Source organism: Lepus europaeus, chromosome 16 (genome assembly GCF_033115175.1).
Source record: "Lepus europaeus isolate LE1 chromosome 16, mLepTim1.pri, whole genome shotgun sequence".
NCBI lineage: Eukaryota > Metazoa > Chordata > Mammalia > Lagomorpha > Leporidae > Lepus > Lepus europaeus.
This window is the reverse complement of record NC_084842.1, coordinates 3,196,524-3,214,610: the sequence shown is the minus strand read 5'-3', so window position 1 is coordinate 3,214,610 and position 18,087 is coordinate 3,196,524. Positions and strand designations below refer to the sequence as shown.

Below are 18,087 nucleotides of genomic sequence, written 5' to 3'. Positions count from 1 at the left end.
CTGCATGCCAGATTCTCATTGTCTTATGTAGAGAACACTGAGTCCTTTCGTTTCTCTGTTTAGTCTTCAGGTGGAGTGATGTGGCTCTGCCTTAGCTTCACTGTCACTAACTGTGTGAGCCAGAGTCTGAGTGACCGTAGACTAGCACGCACCATGAAGATCATTAATAAATGCAGCCCCACTTTCTACTTAAGTATTTTGCTGTCTTTTCTACATATTAGAAAGTCTCTGGTTGTGCAGAACTTTGCCTCAGCTGTTCCTGGCAGACAGATAGAATAAGGATGCAAGCCCATATTCCTAAAGATTACTTCATAGGAATGTGAGTAAGAGAGAACCCTACGACTTGGAGTCCAGATGCTAGGTAAGCGGAGTTGAGGGTTGGAGAGCTACTGCTTTTCTAACTCTTCGTGTGCTTCAATTTTTTTTCCCTTTCTCAAAGCCATTAAGGAATAGTTTGGTGTTGTGTTTCACAGCAACCTGTGCAGGATACTGATATTTTCAAAGAACTCTGGAAGAATAAAGGAAAATCATTGACAGATAACTAAATGATAGACTAGGACAAGAGTTGGGGTGCAATTTTTTATTTTAATTCCGACATTTAAGTTTCCATAAAGGGAAATATTCTTTTCTTGTCACTTGTTCTATTCACTGTTTTTTTGTTATTTCAGCCAGGCCCCTATGGGCATTCCAGATGACAGCAAGCAAATATAATATTCCTGGTGATAAAGATTTGATATTGGGTATGACCTTTCAGTTTCTTCAGATGATGAATAGGCATACTTGTGGGTTTTATTGCTTATAAAATTACCAAAAAAAGAGCAGAAAGTGAAACTATTCCTAAAGTGGAAGTCATTTCTCACTGCCTACGTAATGAGTCGTGGTGACTGACTCCAACCATGACTACAATAAATAGATGGTGGTTGAGGCTCTTTAGGACCTTAAGCATCAGAGGAGTAGCCTGCACATCCACTGCACTTGATAGAAATCTGCAATGGGGACTTCTTGGGAAATTCTTGAAGAATTCCACATAGATAAAGATGTAGGCTTCGCTCTTCCAAATCCACTGGTAAGAGACAGATTGAGATATTGGAAAATGTATTTTCTTCTCATCCTTTACCTAGGCAAGCCAGCATGTACCGAACTGTGGCTCCACAACTCCTACTCAACAAAGAAACATAGGATTGCCAAAATTGGAGGCAGAGTTTGAACAAGTGGTTTTACTTAAAATCTCCTATTTTTTTTCCCTAGAAATACAGTCACAAGTGCATTTCTTTCTTGCCTAAGGTAAAGAGTGATGAAATAAGGAAATTGTGGAAATATTTTTAGCTTACAAAAGAGTTATATCGTAGAAATCAAAAGTTGGTTTATGACAATTTATTTTCAGAGGGCATTTTGAAAAAACCAAAGTTAAATCCTTTTCTGTATTGATATATCTTAAGTTGTGCAAAGTGTGGGTTCCTAATTTGATTGGGTTTATGAAATGGCATATTAACCTTTGTGTTGTATGAATGTTGCTTGTTGTTTATGGAGCATAAGATTTAAGTGAGAATCTCAACTACCTTTTCTTTATTTTTACAAGTATTAGCTACAAAATACCGAGTATGTGGAGAAATATTTGCCTTAAAAACTGTTTCCCTGAGTTGTCTCCCAAAGAATGCCATGTAAACCGATTTATCAAAGTCCTAATTATCAAGCATTTGTGAAACATTTTCCTAAGTAGTTTGTAAATGATAACTCATTGCATCCTAACACACCAGCCTGAATGTTATGTAGATTATTATCCTTCCCTTTCTGATGAGAACTGAAAGGCATGTGGAATTAGGATAATTACCAAACTCACACAGCTGGCAAATGACAAAGCCCAGGAAGTCTGGCTCCAGGATTCATGATTTTAAATCTATCATGCTGTGCAGCCTCTCTTCAGAGAGGAAGAGAAATGTTTGTTTTGTTTTGGTTTGGTTTGGTTTAGTTTGTTTTTTTCTTCTCTTTTGTTCTTGGGTTTAACAGGGTTTAACTTAAGGTTGCAGGAGAGGATTTATATGAACAATTGTACCAACTGTATGGAGCACTGTATCTTCATTTCTTTGTGATCCAAAAATGTCCCACACTGCAGAGAGCACCTTTAAGTGTAGCAAATATATATTTTAATCAGACATTCCAATCTATCTACACTTAAGAAATAAAAGCCTATAGGTACATGGTGGAATATAGGCGATTCTGAAGCAACCCCTTCCACCCATTCTCATTTTCCTCTTCCGATTATTGAGTTAATTTAAGAAAATGAAGGTATGCTTTAATTGCATTGCCCTAATTTACCTTACACACAAATTAATAATATTCAGCTTGGCTTCCTGCCTTGTACCACCCATAACCCTACCCCACCATCAGACATAAATGGCAGAGTTGGATGGTTTCAATGATGTACCTATCAATGACACAGAACAGAAACTTTCAGAAACTACTAAGGGTATCAGGATTCTGTTTTCAAAAAGTAAGATCTGTTCAAAAACGCAACAACCATGGTAATTGTTCACGTCTTTAGAACAGAGTTCAATGATTAAAGCAAAATCCAGGAAGAAACAAAGCAAGTTTCCCCGGGCTACTTACAAAATAACTGCTCACTGAGATGATGAGGAAGTCAGACTCAGTGTCCTAACACAGGAGAACAAAGGCAGGAGTGACTTCTATTTCCTCACTGAAGACCTGTCCAATGAAATTCTGAGCTTGGAGTGTCTAGTTCATCTTTTTCTATTCTGATGAAAATTATATGTATTCTGAGCCTCTATATATGCACACTGCATTCCCTAACCTGACAGAAATCAAAGGATCTTCTGTGTTCTCTTTGTTAATTTATGCTATACCACTCAGGCATTCTCCAAACCAGAAATATATTATTGACTGACTTTTGCATTGGTTGAAGCATGTGGCCAAGTAAGATCTTAATCACGCTGTACCATAAAAAAAGAATATCTGCTATTTGGAACAACCGATGTACTTCATAGGGAAATACAGAAGAACAGGAACAAATAACCGCAAACACTGGCCCCTGAAAGCCCTAGCGAGAGGCATTTGGGTGCTCATTAGAGAAAGATTCAGAGCTGGAAAACTCCAGACAACATCGAGATTTTTCAGTATTAAAAATCTTGCCTTAACTGATTGAGACTTGCAGATCTTGAAGATGTTTGAACTTGATATTATTTGTCTTCTTGTTTTAGAGCTTGCTTATGATATTAACTTTATTTTCAAGCTTAAAAACACCTTAGACACCACAGTCCAGCATTATTGACCTCAAGGTCATGCTTTGAAGTGAGCAGGGACAGGGTATATGAGGAATTGCTCAGGTATCTCTATCTCACTTGGGATATTGTCTAGGTCTTGTGCATATGTTTCCCTTGGATATGAAATTATAAATATGATAACATGCTGGGAGGCATTTTTATTTAGATTTTGTCTGCATTCACAGAGCATAAAAACCCATAGTGGATCCTAAGTAATCAATTACTCAGTAGACTCCTTAGCAACAGTTTTATTTATGCAGTGTCATGCACAGCCTGAAAATTATAAGTGGAAAATTTCAAAACTAGCAGTGCATGACGTTTAAATTGCATAAATGCTGAGTAGAGTGAAGAGATGTCAAACTGCCCCCAATCTGTCACAACCTAACTGAGTCAACCCTTTGTCCAGTGTACTCACATGGTACCTCTGGTCACTTGGTTGCTTTCTCAATTATGAGATCAACAGTCACAGTGTCATATTGCTAGTATCCAATTAGTTTTTTTAATAATGGCCCTAAGTGACAAGAGTAGTGATGTTGGCAATCTGGATATGCCAAAAAGAATTGGTATAGTGCTTCCTTTAAGAGAAAGGTGAAAGTTATCAACTTAATAAGGAATATGAAAAAAAAATTCTCACACTGAGGTTGCTAAGATCTATGGTAAGAATAAATCTGTGACATGGTGAAGAAGGAAAATGAACTTTGTGCTGGTTTTGCTATTGCAGCTCCAACTGCAAAAGTCACGGACGCAGTGCACAAGTGTTTAGTTAAGACGGAAAAGGTTTTCAGTTTCCCATAGGTTATATGTACAAGAAAGCATATATGCTTTATATATATATATTTATATATATAAATATATATTTATAATATATATTTTTTTTCAAGGAGGAGCTTCCTAGTGATTATGATGTGTGGATGTTCATTGCTAAGAATATCTCTGAACTGATCAAGACTGGACAACTTCGAATGAAAGTCGAAAAGGTTTGAATCGTATATTATATTCAATCTTCTTTTTTTTTTTTTTTGACAGGCAGAGTGGACAGTGAGAGAGAGAGACAGAGAGAAAGGTCTTCCTTTGCCGTTGGTTCACCCTCCAATGGCCGCTGCGGCCGGCGCATCTCGCTGATCCGAAGCCAGGAGCCAGGTGCTTCTCCTGGTCTCCCATGGGGTGCAGGGCCCAAGCACTTGGGCCATCCTCCACTGCCTTCCCTGGCCATAGCAGAGAGGCAACCGGGGTAGAATCCAGCGCCCCAGCCGGGACTAGAACCTGGTGTGCCGGTGCCACAAGGCGGAGGATTAGCCTGTTGAGCCACGGTGCTGGCCCATCTTATTTTTCTGTAGCTACTTAGCATGTTTTTGAGCTTGGTTTGGAAGCCTAAAACATCCCTAATGATTGAGTCAATCTTTCCATTGTCCTCAGGTGCCATTACTCAGCATTGATAAGCTTGAAGGGCACAGGCAACAGCGCCTTGCTCACCTGGTTCTGGGGTACATCACCATGGCGTATGTGTGGGGTCAAGGAGATGGAGACATCCGAAAGGTTTGGAGATTTTCTCGTCTTTCCTGTGCTACAATGGCATACATTTTCATGAAAATAAAACTTAACGTATATTTACTGGAAAGTTTCAAAACTACCAAAAGTACACTTTGCAAAATTTTGATAATGGAAAAGAAATTGATCATTTACTGACAGCATGTCAACTGTTACTTTGAGCACATTTTAGTTTTTTATTTATATAACACAGTTGCCCCATCCTGTAAATATATATAAATGTAACTTGATTCTCTATACTGTAAGCATTGCAATTACTATATAATCACCCTAGTAATTTGAAATGACTTTTTCACTGAGTTCCTGAAGTATGGTTCACTTCCTAAATCCTCTATTAATAAATCACTATTTTAAATGATACTACAATGAGAATCTTTGAATATAAGCCATTTTTCTCTATTTATGATTTTTTTGGGAAGTATGCATATTTTGTGGCTCTTTTTAGTTAATGTTAAAGTGTTCTTACACCTGTAAACATAGAAGATATATTAGTTCACTCTACTCTAGCCAATATTAGATAACTTTAAATGAATGCTTTCTTATAGATAAATTTGTGTTTAGCATTCATATGTTAGTCATAGCCCTATTATTATACAAATGTAGCAGTTATGAGCCCAGAGCTATTACCAAGTAGGGTTGGTAAGCAATTCACTCAAAACCCAATCAAAAGAGTTTCTCATAACCTCCTTTTAGTGACTGGTATAGAACAGATAGAATAGGAGTCAGGTGCAGACTGTCTACTCTGTTCATTACATACCTAGACATGCACCAAAGTCCCTGTCTCAGGTGGCCAGGTGGAGCAAGGGAAAGCATAGGAGAGCCAATTAAATTTGAACTTCTTTTTTTTCTTATTTTATTTTGTTTAAGGAACACAACTTCATGCATTTAATATATACAGATTTAAGAACGTGATGATTCTTCTCCCACCACCTCCCTCCTGCCTCTTCGTTTCCCATTCTTATTTTTTACAGAGATGAATTTTTTCAGTTAATTTGTATACTCATAAAATTAACCCTACACTGAGTAGAGAGTTCACCAATTAGTATGAAGAAATAAAACAAAACCAAACAGACATCAGATAAGCAATGCATTTATTTCATATATGTATGTGCCACATCATATAAAAATTTATTGGATATTCTGTATTTTTCCCCGCAACCATAATCACTTCAAACCAATGCTGACTGCAATGCCTTTACATGGGTCCCTTTACATCACAAAGGGATAAAATAGATTCCAAAATCACTTTCTACCATTTAATGAAAGTTTTTCTTTTGTGACAAGTCAATAGGCATTTCATTGAGCTATTTTTCTTTCCACAACCTGTTTAGTGACAGATCTATAGTACCATCCACCTATGTGATCAGTCACCTCCCAATGTGTGGGGAGGAGAAAGAAGTTACTCTGTATAATCAAAGAAACACCTTATCCTTCCTCAAAATTGTCAGACTGCCATGTTTAGAGTCTGGGATGGTGCAAAATGGTTTAACACTAATTCCAGGCTCCCACTCCAACTTATTTATTATTTCTGTATTTATTTATTTTTTTGACAGGCAGAGTGGACAGTGAGAGAGAGAGACAGAGAGAAAGGTCTTCCTTTTGCTGTTGGTTCACCCTCCAATGGCCGCCGCGGCCGGCACGCTGAGGCTGGTGCACCACGCTGATCCGATGGCAGGAGCCAGGTGCTTATCCTGGTCTCCCATGGGGTGCAGGGCCCAAGGACTTGGGCCATCCTCCATTCCACTCCCGGGCCAAAGCAGAGAGCTGGACTGGAAGAGGGGCAACCGGGACAGAATCCGGCGCCCCGACCAGGACTAGAACCCAATGTGCCGGTGCCGCAAGGCGGAGGATTAGCCTATTGAGCTGCGGCGCCAGCCCCCACTCCAACTTAATAAATGTAGCTGTGTGCATGATCTCCATAGTCTTGCTAGAAACTGAATCTTAGCTCAATATGTAGGTATTGTGTATGTATATATATATATATATATATACATGTATTTATGTCATCAATAATCAAGGTAATATATGTTAGGTGCTTCAAACAGAAGGTTTTAAATACATGATCACAAAATATAGCAGAGACTTCAAACAGAAAAGAAAGAGGGAGAATGCAAGTAAATCATATGGAAACCAGGATGAACATAAAATTAATAAATTTGTCAAGAATTACGGAAGAATAGATGGGAATGTATTTTTTAATTTTTAAAAAAATTTTTGTTAACATAAACAGAACATATTTATGTATTCATAGATACAGTTCTAAGAAGGTGACCATACTTCCCTCCCCCCTTAATCCACATCTCTTTCCTTCCTTCTTCCTCTCTTTTTCCTTTAATTTTTTCAATAATGCACTTTTAATTTACTTTATAATCCAAGGCTTAATTCACCTCTAACCACAATATTCAACAAGCAAAATGTAGGAAGACCACTGTCCCACTGGGATATAGACAAGCGCTCTAAACAACAATCAAATCACAAGATGTCAATTTTGTTCTTATATATATTAACTGCCACATATCAGAGAAAACATACGATATTTGTCTTTTGGGGACTGGCTTATTTCACTAAGCATAATGATCTCCAAGTGCATTTGAAAATTTTGTCTGGGTTTTGTATTTTTCATTAATGTTATGCTGTGGGCAGGATTTGGTTCTTCAGCCTCACCCAGACAGACAGATGTCCCAAGGTCTTAAGTTGATGGATTGCTGCCTCTATCTGAGGCTTGATCCACCACAGTGTCTGAAGGTGGCCCCTGGGAGGGTAGCTGGATTGGATCAAGCTGCTGGGCTGGAGGCCCATGGTTCAGTCACATTGCCATTGTGAGGAGAGATCACACACAGAGCAGACTGGGCTCCAGGTGTCTGTTTTTCCTGGCTCCTGTGTGACTGTGTCTTTGCATCCACTCTGTCATTGCAGTCTCCATCAGAAACTGCACTAGTAAGGCTGCCTAACAAAATCAGGAGCCAAAATAAAGCTTCCTCCTTCCTAAGCGGCTTCCTTCAGGGGCTTTAGCTTAAGCAAATGGCAGAATGATTGCCTTCTGAAAAGGATCATAGGGGGTAGCAATGAAAATATATGTGTGTGCATAAAAATATAAAGCAAAATATATATCCAGCTAAAAGAAAATCTCAGATATATCCATGGGATAGATGAGCAAATTAATGAGTGAAAGGAATTTTCAAAGTCAAAAAGGAGTCAAAGATACAGGCTTCTTGTTCTCTCTCTTTCTTCTCTGTGGTCGATGTATGCCTGCATCAACCCAAATCCAACATCTGATCATCTACTAACCATTGGGGTTAAGTTACGCAATGAGTAGAGAGAAAAAAATTGCATTTATTTGGTTTCAAGTGCCCTCATCTAAAACCACTAATGTGTGAGCACCCAGCTAGCAGAAAAGGTGAGACTCTGCAATGGTTAAAATGGAATGTTGTGTTTTAATTAGGTCTTGCCAAGAAATATTGCCATTCCTTACTGCAAACTCTCTGAAAAGCTGGGGCTGCCTCCTATTCTCGTTTATGCTGACTGTGTCTTGGCAAACTGGAAGAAAAAGGATCCCAGCGGGTATGTAGACCTGATTATCACCGGAATGGAAGGAATGTATTCTATTTACAGCAAAGGGGGGTTCCTTTACTGACTTAAGTTTGGCAGTCAACTTTCTTGGTTTGGGGTAGAGCTGTTTGTACTGCTGTGTCTGAACTATAAATGCATTGAACATACATGCAAGAGAAATGTAGAGATAACACACAGTCAACTACACAAACCTTAAATGTTCCCTCAAATTGGACTGTGGAACACTTACTAATGTAACCTCCATCCTAAGCAAGTCATAGACTATTTCTCAGAAATTTCCTTTGGACCTATGTTATCCAGCTTCCTTCCATGTACCAGGCAAATATATTCTCATTTATCTTGCAAAAAAAAAAAAGTGTGGGGAGCTGGATTTTAACCCTTAAGATGCCTGTGTTCCACATTGGAGTGTCTGAGTTTGATACCCAGCTCCACCCTTGACTCCAGCTCCCTGCTGATGGTGATCCCAGGGGACAAGAGTGATGGCTTGATTGCTTTCCTACCACCCCCATGGGAAGCCTGGATTGCCTTCCAACCTCCACTCCCAGCTTCAGTCCCAGCCCAACCCTCGCTGTTAGAAGCACCTGGGATGTGAACTAGTAAATGAGAGTGCTTTCTCAATCTCTCTCTCTCTCTCTCTCTCTCTCTAGCTCTAGCTCTAGCTCTAACTCTTGCTTTAGTTCCAGCTCTAACTCTGGCTCTAGCTCTGTCTGTCTCTCAGACCCTTTGTCTTCTCCTATCCTGTCTCTCTACCTGTTAATTTTTTTAAAAAATGTGTGTATTGTATCACTAGATTTCTATGAAATCATAGAGTTACATGCATTTGTGTCTGTCTTCCTTTGACTCCACGTCTTTGGAGATTCTAAGCAGCTAACTGTCAATTAGCAAGCTGCGCTTCAGAGTCCACACATCTTCAGCAGTACCGGCAGCGATGCCTGGGCTTTCAGAGGCCTTGGCTCAGAATCTGCCCTTTTCCTCTCCCTCGTGATAAGATCTGCTACAACAAAGGGACACATAAGTGGAGCCTTCCATGGCTCAAGGCGGTACCTGTGGAGGAATATTCTGCACATGGGAATAGCACAAAACAAAAGGATTGGATCTAGAAAGTTTCTTATTAGTTACAGCTAGTGTGGGTATACATGTGTACTTATTGCATATTTCATTTTTTGTTTTAAGTGTAAGTCAAATATTTTCAACACCTACTGGAGAAACATTAAAAATGTATTTTTTTTTGTTTTTATCTATGTCTTCCTTCTGAAAGATAAGTAATATTCAGGTTAAGAATAATAATAATAACACAAAAGCATTTGATTTTTAATTGATTTTCTTTCTCTCATCCCCTTATCCCATTGCTTCTTGGCTGCTTTCATAAGACCCATGACTTATGAGTGAGTATTAGATTCTTATCTTTTTCTAAGAATTTTCTTGTATTCCAAGTGAATGTTGACTTACCAATATAGTTCAAGTGCATTTTACATGATTGAATTCAGGCAAAAAATAAGTAATTATTTAGGGGCAAATAAAACTTAGCACTTAATTATATCTGTGATTAAAGTATGACTGTATTTGGTAATATAGCTATAGATATCTACAAAACTACTACTTGCTGACATACAATTGATATGCACACATACGTAATGCACACGCTTGCTTGCATCTTTGACTTTGGAAGTCTCTGTGCCCAGAACTAGTTAACAATGTCAATCAGTAAGCATACATGCTCGTGTTCTTTTTGACCGACTCCCTACTACTTTTGACCTATGTACCAAGCATAGCTTAGAACTAAGGAAACTAAGGTAAATATAATTATAAGCCTGACCTGGTACAGCTCACCTAACAGAGAAGAAGAAAATTAAATGAAAATTATATAAATTTACTTATGACTGAGCAAAAAGGTAAGAAAATAAGGTACTGGCAGCCTTGATCAAATAGAAGGCATGAAGGGAGAAACTCCTGAAGCAAAACTTTCAGCTGAATCTTGTAGAGGAGTAAGAATCAGCCAGACGGAAAAGATGAAGATGTTCACAGTGGAGGAAATAGTGAGTATGAGGCTCTTAAAGTGAGAAAAAAATCTGAGTGCACTGTCAGTGATGCCTGGTTCAAACAGCAGTGTGGTCAGATACTAAATACTAAATGTATTTAAAAAGATGATGTGAGACTTGACTGGCTATGGCAAGAAATTTAATCAGTACCCTAAGACAAATGAGACAATGGAAGAGTTTTAAGCAGCTCAGCTCATTTTAAAGATGAGAACGCTGGTACAGAGAAAGAGGACACTTTTATAAAGATTCATTTATTTATTTGAAAGGTAATGTTACAGAGAGCGAGATGGTTCAGCCTGTGATTCACTCCTCAGGTGGAACAGCTAGGGCTAGGACAAGACAAAGACAGGAGCAGGAGATTCATTCCAGACTCCTGCATCCATATGGCAGGACCTAAACACTTGGCCCATCTTCTGCTGCTTTTCCCAGGCCATTAGCTGGGAGCTGGATAGGAAGTGGAGCCCCTGGGGACTTGAACTAATGCCCATATGGGATGCTAGCATCATAGGCTGCGGCTTTACCTACTATGCCACAACACCAGCCACAAGATGACACATCTTGTACAAAATCACAGAACAAGCAAGCTGCAGACGTGGTCTGGCTTCAGATACCTTGAATTTGGCTACCATACTATGCATAGATATGCAGATACTGAGACCATGTTGGTACCAATGCCAGAACCTCAATAAAAGAGAGAAATAGGACCTCACCAGTTATTTGAATGTTTTTGGCAAAACAGATACACCACTGAGAAACTGAATTAAGTTCATAAATAAAAGTATTAACATAAATTTATGGAAGAACTTCCAAGTTTTCATGGGAATGTGCATTAGGTTTGCACAATGCAAATAAGGTCTCTGCCTATGAGTGCTCAGTGATTCTCAAGGTAGTATATTCCATCTTTACCACTGAATAGAAAGCTTTTATATGTTACTGTGTTCATTATTTATGCATGGAAATAAATCTATTAATTTCATTTTCCTTGGGCATTTTGAAATAACCTCATATTTATTTAAATGAGAAGACAAACTCTTCAAAGTCTGCCTTTTAGGTATCTCTAAAAACACTGCACGTATGTCTATGCTAATTAAATATGCCTGCAACAAGTTAATGGGATTAGATAATAGAAACAGAACTAGTTTGGGGATGTCTGGTTCCAAGTTCCAGAATGAAATTTCAAGCCCGAAGTTAACCTACTTAGTATTATTATCTGATCTTAGATGATGGGCCTAAGTGTTGACTCTTAATATTCCCAACCATATAATGGAGAGATTGAGACTTGCAATACCTCTCTTATGAAATTATTCTGGGGAGGCAGAGGATAAATACACGTGGATGAAAGTGAAACATATTACTATTTTTGCTAAAGTTCTTGCCTTTCTTGACTGACATTGGCAGAAACATGGACATCCTGTTCTACTTCCCTGGTGAAGACTGTGCTAAAGGCTTTTTCCTGGTTTCTCTGTTAGTGGAAATAGCAGCTGCTTCTGCAATCAAAGTGCGTACACCCACAATTGATTTTGCATAACAGGTCACATAGGCCGAGCAACCAGTTAGCAACTGAGTTGTAGTGAGCATGACTTAGCTTTATTCCTGCCTAAATATAGCGAGTAGATCATTTAATTGGGAATAAAAGATTATCTGGCAGAAAGAAATTACTTGTATGAACCATCTAAAATACAAAGGCTAGAAGCCATTTATTTAGAATCAAATTTGAGAGTCCTGTGAGAAATAAAAAGAAAAATTTTCAATTTGATTTGGCATTGAAATTATAATACATGGTGACATTAAAAAGATGCTTTTAACTATTAGAAATAGAAACATATACAAAGAGCCATGAAAATGCCTCTAAATTAAATATTAAATAAGTAAAGACATATTCAACATTGCATAAATACAAGGAAATTTGTTAGTCAGGATGCTTAGCCCAAGAAAAAAGTATAAAAATAAATGCAATTGCAAGATTTGAAGGGTTAAGACTTAGAGGTATTTTATTCTATGTCAGTGTTGCATGCTGGGAAATCTTAGCTCTTTGTTTGTGATTTTTTTAAAGATAATTCCCGTTTTGTTCAGCGCAATGCAACATCAGGACCGGGGCACCCTGCAGAAGGCACTTCTGGATGTAGTCTCTTGTCTGAACAAAGCCCTTAAAGTGTTTGAGCAAATCCATGGCAAGTATTGTACACGGGACAGTACTCAGGTCTGACAATGGAGAATTCGTGTTGTCCGAGGTTTTGAGTCATTGAGAAAAGGGAAGCAAAAAGCAAGTGTCACTTAGTGTTTCCCCTTTATGAATTTTATCTCACTAAGTCATTGCGTCTTGCCTGTGGTAGGCTTAACTATCTCAGTGTCAAGGTATGGAAATCGAAGTCAGCGAGATAAGATAAATGATTAAAGATTACGCACGTCATAAACAGTGAAGCCAGGATCCAAGTGAGTTACGTGGAATTTATACACCTTCCTTGCCTCCCACCAAAATCCACAAAGAGCTTGTGAAAGTGAAGGCAGTTCTAAAAACACATAGCTTCTGCTTGATAAGAGTGCTGTGGGAATTCTGCTTTTTTTCACAACCTAGCAAGATACTCTAGGAGGGGCTGGTGCTGTGGTGTAGCCGGTAAAGCTGCCGCCTGCAGTGCTGGCATCCCATATGGGCGCCAGTTAGAGTTTTGGCTGTTCCACTTTCGATCCAGCTCTCTGCTATGGCCTGGGAAAGCAGTGGAGGATGGTCCAAGTCCTTGGGCCCCTGCACCCATGTGGGAGACCTGGAGGAAGCTCCTGGCCCCTGGCTTCAGATCAGCCCAGCTCTGGCAGTTGCATCCATCTGGGGAGTGAACAGGTAGTTGGAAGACCTCTCTCTCTCTCTCTCTCTCTCTCTCTCTCTCTCTCTCTCTGCTTCTGCTTCTTTGTAACTCTTTGCCTTTTAAATGGAAAAATAAATCTTTAAAAAAAAAGAGCTCAAAATTCTTTGTAGAACAAAGAGCCAACAAAACAAAACAAAACTAGCAATTTGAATTTGCAAATCTGCATTACTGGTTCACCTGTCAATGGGCCTCGGGTCACTGATGATTGGTCACAGGCAAGCAGACTGACCTTCAACTCAAATGGCTCTGTTGAGTATCCTGATTTGGTCAGTACACCATGTACACCTTTATTAAACTATCATGCTGCACCCCACAAGCATAAACAATTAAAAGGCGTCAAAATATTTTTTTAGATGTCTGTAAGGAGGTAGGAAAAATAAAGCTATGGTGAATATTAGAAAAGAAAATGTTCACAAGCTTTAAGGAGGGAGACCTAAGGATGTGGTCCGGTGTGTGTGTGTGTGTGTGTGTGTGTCTGTTCTTGCTGTTATTTCTTCTCCTATAATTTCGGTTTCTTTATGCAAGAAGTTTATCTGTTACAGAAGTAAGCACGATCGCTAAAGAAATGTGCAGTTTACCAGGAGTCCTGATGATGTGCGGGAGGTGGGCTGCTCACCCCAAGCTCCACAGCCGGGTTCCACAAGTGCAAATGTGGGCAGATTCCCTGGGAGCAGACAGCAGGGAGAGAGAGGGCCTCCTCTCCACAGACTGGCTTCTGCCTTTCCTGCAGTTGTTTTCCTTATGTTAATTTCCTCTGACTGACGCTACACATGCCGTCTTTTAACAGAACATGTGGACCCCAAACTGTTCTTCAACGTTCTTCGCATTTATTTGTCTGGGTAGGTATTCCTGTGCTTCAGTACGGTTTCTTATCAATTAAACATAAAGAACATCAGAAATGCTATGGCTGGACCCTGCTGTCCACCCGATTGAAACAACAGTTTAGATTCAAAAGTAACTGTGGTAGAGAAAGAATCCGCTGTTCTTTATGGTGTTACTTGGCCAAGGATGCACTGGGGATTGAAGGAGGAAAGCAATTCATGTTAAAGAGAGGCAATGATCTGTGCAAAGGGAAGTTGCCAGTGGTAGAAAAGCTTTGGTGACTTTCTCACAATTAGGTTCAGTAGTCCGTGCACGCACGCGAATGTTGGAGAAGATGTGGACGAAGAATCATGAAATCTGCCTCTTGTCACTTTCTGCTCTCCTCTGCTACAAGATCTGACATCAGAAAGGTGGGCGTTAATCCAAGAACTGATTTTCCTTTCCTCTCTGATCTAGTTGGAAAGGCAACTCCCAGCTTCCAGAAGGCCTGCTGTATGAAGGGGTCTGGGACACCCCAAAGAAGTTTGCTGGGGGGAGTGCAGCCCAAAGCAGCATCTTCCAGTGCTTTGACGTTCTGCTGGGCATCCAGCAGAGAGAGGGCGGAGGTAAAGTGGGAAGTGATGGATAGTAATCCCCTCTTAGGTTGACATAACCGCATTCTTTTTTTTTTTTTTGACAAGTGTCTTGCCACCAGCACCTCGTCTGAGCTGATCTGATGGCTTAGGACAATCGGTGGTGAAGTAGGGATTACATTGCCGCCATCCCATTTGGTAGCTGAACCATTGGCTCCTTGTCGAGCAGCTAGAGAATGCAAAGCCAACACCCAAACTCAAGTCTGTCTCAATCTCAATCTTACTCAAACACATCCAGAGTCCGGTGGACTCTGGGAGAAGCCAGTGTCACAGGTCCTGCACATGGAGGATCCGACGCTAAAAGGGAGAGGCCCCTGAAAATGAGCCAGGACCTGTGGGTACAAGTGGCAGAGGTGGAGGTCTGAGTGACAGGGAGAGGCTTGGCATTGCAACTGTGCAGCCAGCTTGTAGCCCCATAAGCCCAGGGCTATGCCAGCACTAACACTGAAAGATGAGTCACAATCATTTGTGTTCCCCTTAGGCGCATAAGAGGCCTCAGGAAGAATTTTCTCCTTTTCCCTGTTTTCTCAAACATCTCTTTAACAAAGAGGAAAGCATGGAACTGGGTGAAAATACACTTTTTCCATCTTAATTCAGTTAGTTTGAGATTTTTCCTTAAGCTCTGTTAGATTCAGTGTGGTGGCCCACCAGGCACAGATTATATGTGTAGATATGCTTTCTACACCACCAGCCTCTTGGAAGGCTCAAACACAGTGGGAAAATGAGGAAGAAAGCACACACAAAAATCCTATCATGAAAGCACGCGTCCAGCCCATGAGGCTATGAGAATTAAGACTCTTTTACCGTGAACCCCATCACCTTGTGAGAGGATGGCTTTAACCACAGTGCCTGCTGCGATGGTACCTGTTGGTGAGCTCTCTCCATCTCTCTCTTTGATCTGCTGTGGTCTCCTAGGTTCAGAAAAGTCCTGGCCTCCCTCTCACCTTCTCTGTCTTGTCCCTCTAGCATCCGCTTTTGAGTTCCTGCAGGAAATGAGGACATACATGCCTCCGGCTCACCGGGGTTTCCTTAGCTCGCTGGAGGCAGCTCCATCCATCCGAGAGTGCATCCTTTCAGAAAAGGACACGGGCCTTCAGGAAGCTTATGACGAGTGTGTGAAAGCCCTGGTGGCCCTCAGAAGCTACCATCTGCAAATAGTAGCTAAGTACATTGTGATTCCCGCACGCCAGAAGGCCAAGGAGAAGGAAGGGGAGGAAAAGCCCGCAGCACTGGAAAGCCAAGGAACCGGGGGCACTGACGTCATGAATTTCCTGAAGACCGTGAGGGGGACCACTGAGAAATCCCTCCTGAAGGAAGGCTAGGGCAACCTGGGCAAAGGCACATCCATGAGAGTGTCGCCATGTCCTCCCGCCACAGAGCGCTCTCAGACTCCTGGGCCAACAACAGCCAATGCGATAGAAACACCACAGAAACACCAACAGCATTTTTTCTAATACTTACGCATTCTTGATAGGAATAAGAAGAATAAACAGAAGATGATTGTATTGTATGAGAATGATAAACTCTTCTATACTAAGAATGATAACCTCTTCTATACTCCTGGGGAACAGTAGCATTTTCTGCTTACTACTGGTTGAATTCTTTGTTTAGTGGAGGGTTAAGCTTGTATAGATCAAGAGAACTGAAAATTTGTCATTGTAAAAATTAAGAAAAGTAAGAAAGGAAGGTGCAGGGAGAGTAGGGTGGAAGTATATTATGCTCCTAAAATTGTATATATGAAATACATAAAATTTCTTACCTTTATATAAATAAAAAAGGATTTTATAATTGTGAAAAATGTTCAATTGAGCAGCTATATTTTCTGTATTTTATAATTAAATTATAGTGATTTAATTCAATAAATAACATTTATATATAATATGTGTTGTTTCAATTTATAATTGCAATCAGATAGACCTAAAGATGAGAGCTACTCTATACTGCTACTCCTCCAGCAGGACTGTAGATTCCTGTACTGTCCTGTGTTCATGTGATCGTCTTTTATAATATCCTGTTACGTGTATGCATTCTCACTACCCAACAAGCCTCATGATGGCAGGGCCACTGCCTTGTTTACTGGGCCGACCACTCTTGGCTCTTAACACTGATCCTGACTTCAGGTTCTTTGATTCCTTTGCATTGGAAGTTGACAACCCAGACAGGGTTTATTGGGGCTTTGCATTCATACACGGATCAGTGTGGCAGAAAGAGGTTCTGCTGACTGGTTCCCTGACAGGAGCTGAGCAAAGCTGTCTGTCAGGTTGGGGAGGCGTGGCTGCACCCTCTCGCTTTCTGAATCATTCCTCTAGGCTCATAGCACTCGGGTTTGCACCCGGCTCATTGTGCAATGCTGGCACAGCTGCTTACTGTGCATGTAATATATCCCAAATGGCAGTGTTGCTCCTATCACCACCCTAAGAAAGTCACATATTGGTCACAACGGCTGCTGCGGGCATGCATACAGGTCACGGAAGTCCCTAACAGGGCAGCAGGAGGCCTTTTGCAGTTAGGGTCTGCACACCCCTTGTTCCTTATTGCTTTGTAACTGGAGACGGATCCATGGTCAGGTCAGGAGATAGATCATGTTTCAGGCTAGGTGGCACTTGATTGGGTCTCATTATCCCCCTTATTCTCAAGAAGATTGGCCTAAGATCTTGTCTTATGTAGCAGCTCCCGCTGAGGGAAGGTTGAACCCTAAATCCTAAAGGCATAAAAGTGCTTTGCCCAGGCTGGCGTTGTGCTCCTGCCTACAAAGCCAACATTCCATATGAGCGCTGGTTCAAGTTCCAGATGCTCCACTTCCAGTCCAGCTCCCTGCTAATACACCTGCAGCAGGGAAATCTGCCAAACATGGTCCAAGTACTTGAGTCCCTGCCATCCACCGGAAGGAAGGCCCACATGGAGTTCCAGTCTTCTGGCTTCAGTCTCAGTCACTGGTCATTTGGAGAGTGAACCAGAGAATGAAAAATCTCTGTCTCTACCACTCTCTGTAACTCTGCCTTTCAACTAAACACAGTAAATTTTTTAAAATTAAAAAATCTTGTTTGTCCTTGTCTTTTCTCATGGAAAGGCAGATGAGTTGACATTCCCAGACCAATATCAGCCTGACATGGAAGTGTGGGAACCCAGAAAATACATATCTTCCCAAAAGGTTAAAAGACAAGTGCTGAAGAGAGCAGGGTAGACACCAGGGGCCTGGAGGGGCGTGGAAAAACAAATGATATTGGTGATGGCCAGCTTAATGGTTGCCCAAATAGTGAGGCTTGTGAAGCCGTCTAGCTTGTTTGTAAATTTATTTAATATTCATCTCAACATCCCCCTAATATATATATATATA

The 18,087-nt window shown here is 40.6% G+C and overlaps 1 protein-coding gene across 2 annotated transcripts; it reads left to right on the top strand.

Moving 5' to 3' along the window:
* Window positions 1-926: 926 nt before the first annotated feature.
* Window positions 927-16,584, top strand: IDO1 (indoleamine 2,3-dioxygenase 1). 2 transcript variants are annotated; one of them, XM_062213032.1, is made up of 11 exons: window positions 927-1,066; window positions 4,160-4,255; window positions 4,695-4,814; window positions 8,269-8,387; window positions 9,767-9,781; window positions 11,834-11,933; window positions 12,489-12,606; window positions 13,126-13,271; window positions 14,084-14,135; window positions 14,575-14,723; window positions 15,717-15,832. In XM_062213032.1, the coding sequence occupies exons 1-11, from the start codon at window positions 992-994 to the stop codon at window positions 15,744-15,746; spliced, it is 1,020 nt and encodes a 339-aa protein (XP_062069016.1). In that variant the 5' UTR covers window positions 927-991; the 3' UTR covers window positions 15,747-15,832. The 2 variants fall into 2 exon arrangements, with proteins under 2 accessions (XP_062069016.1, XP_062069015.1); XM_062213031.1 differs by lacking the exon at window positions 13,126-13,271 and having other exon boundaries at window positions 928-1,066; window positions 15,717-16,584.
* Window positions 16,585-18,087: the final 1,503 nt, after the last annotated feature.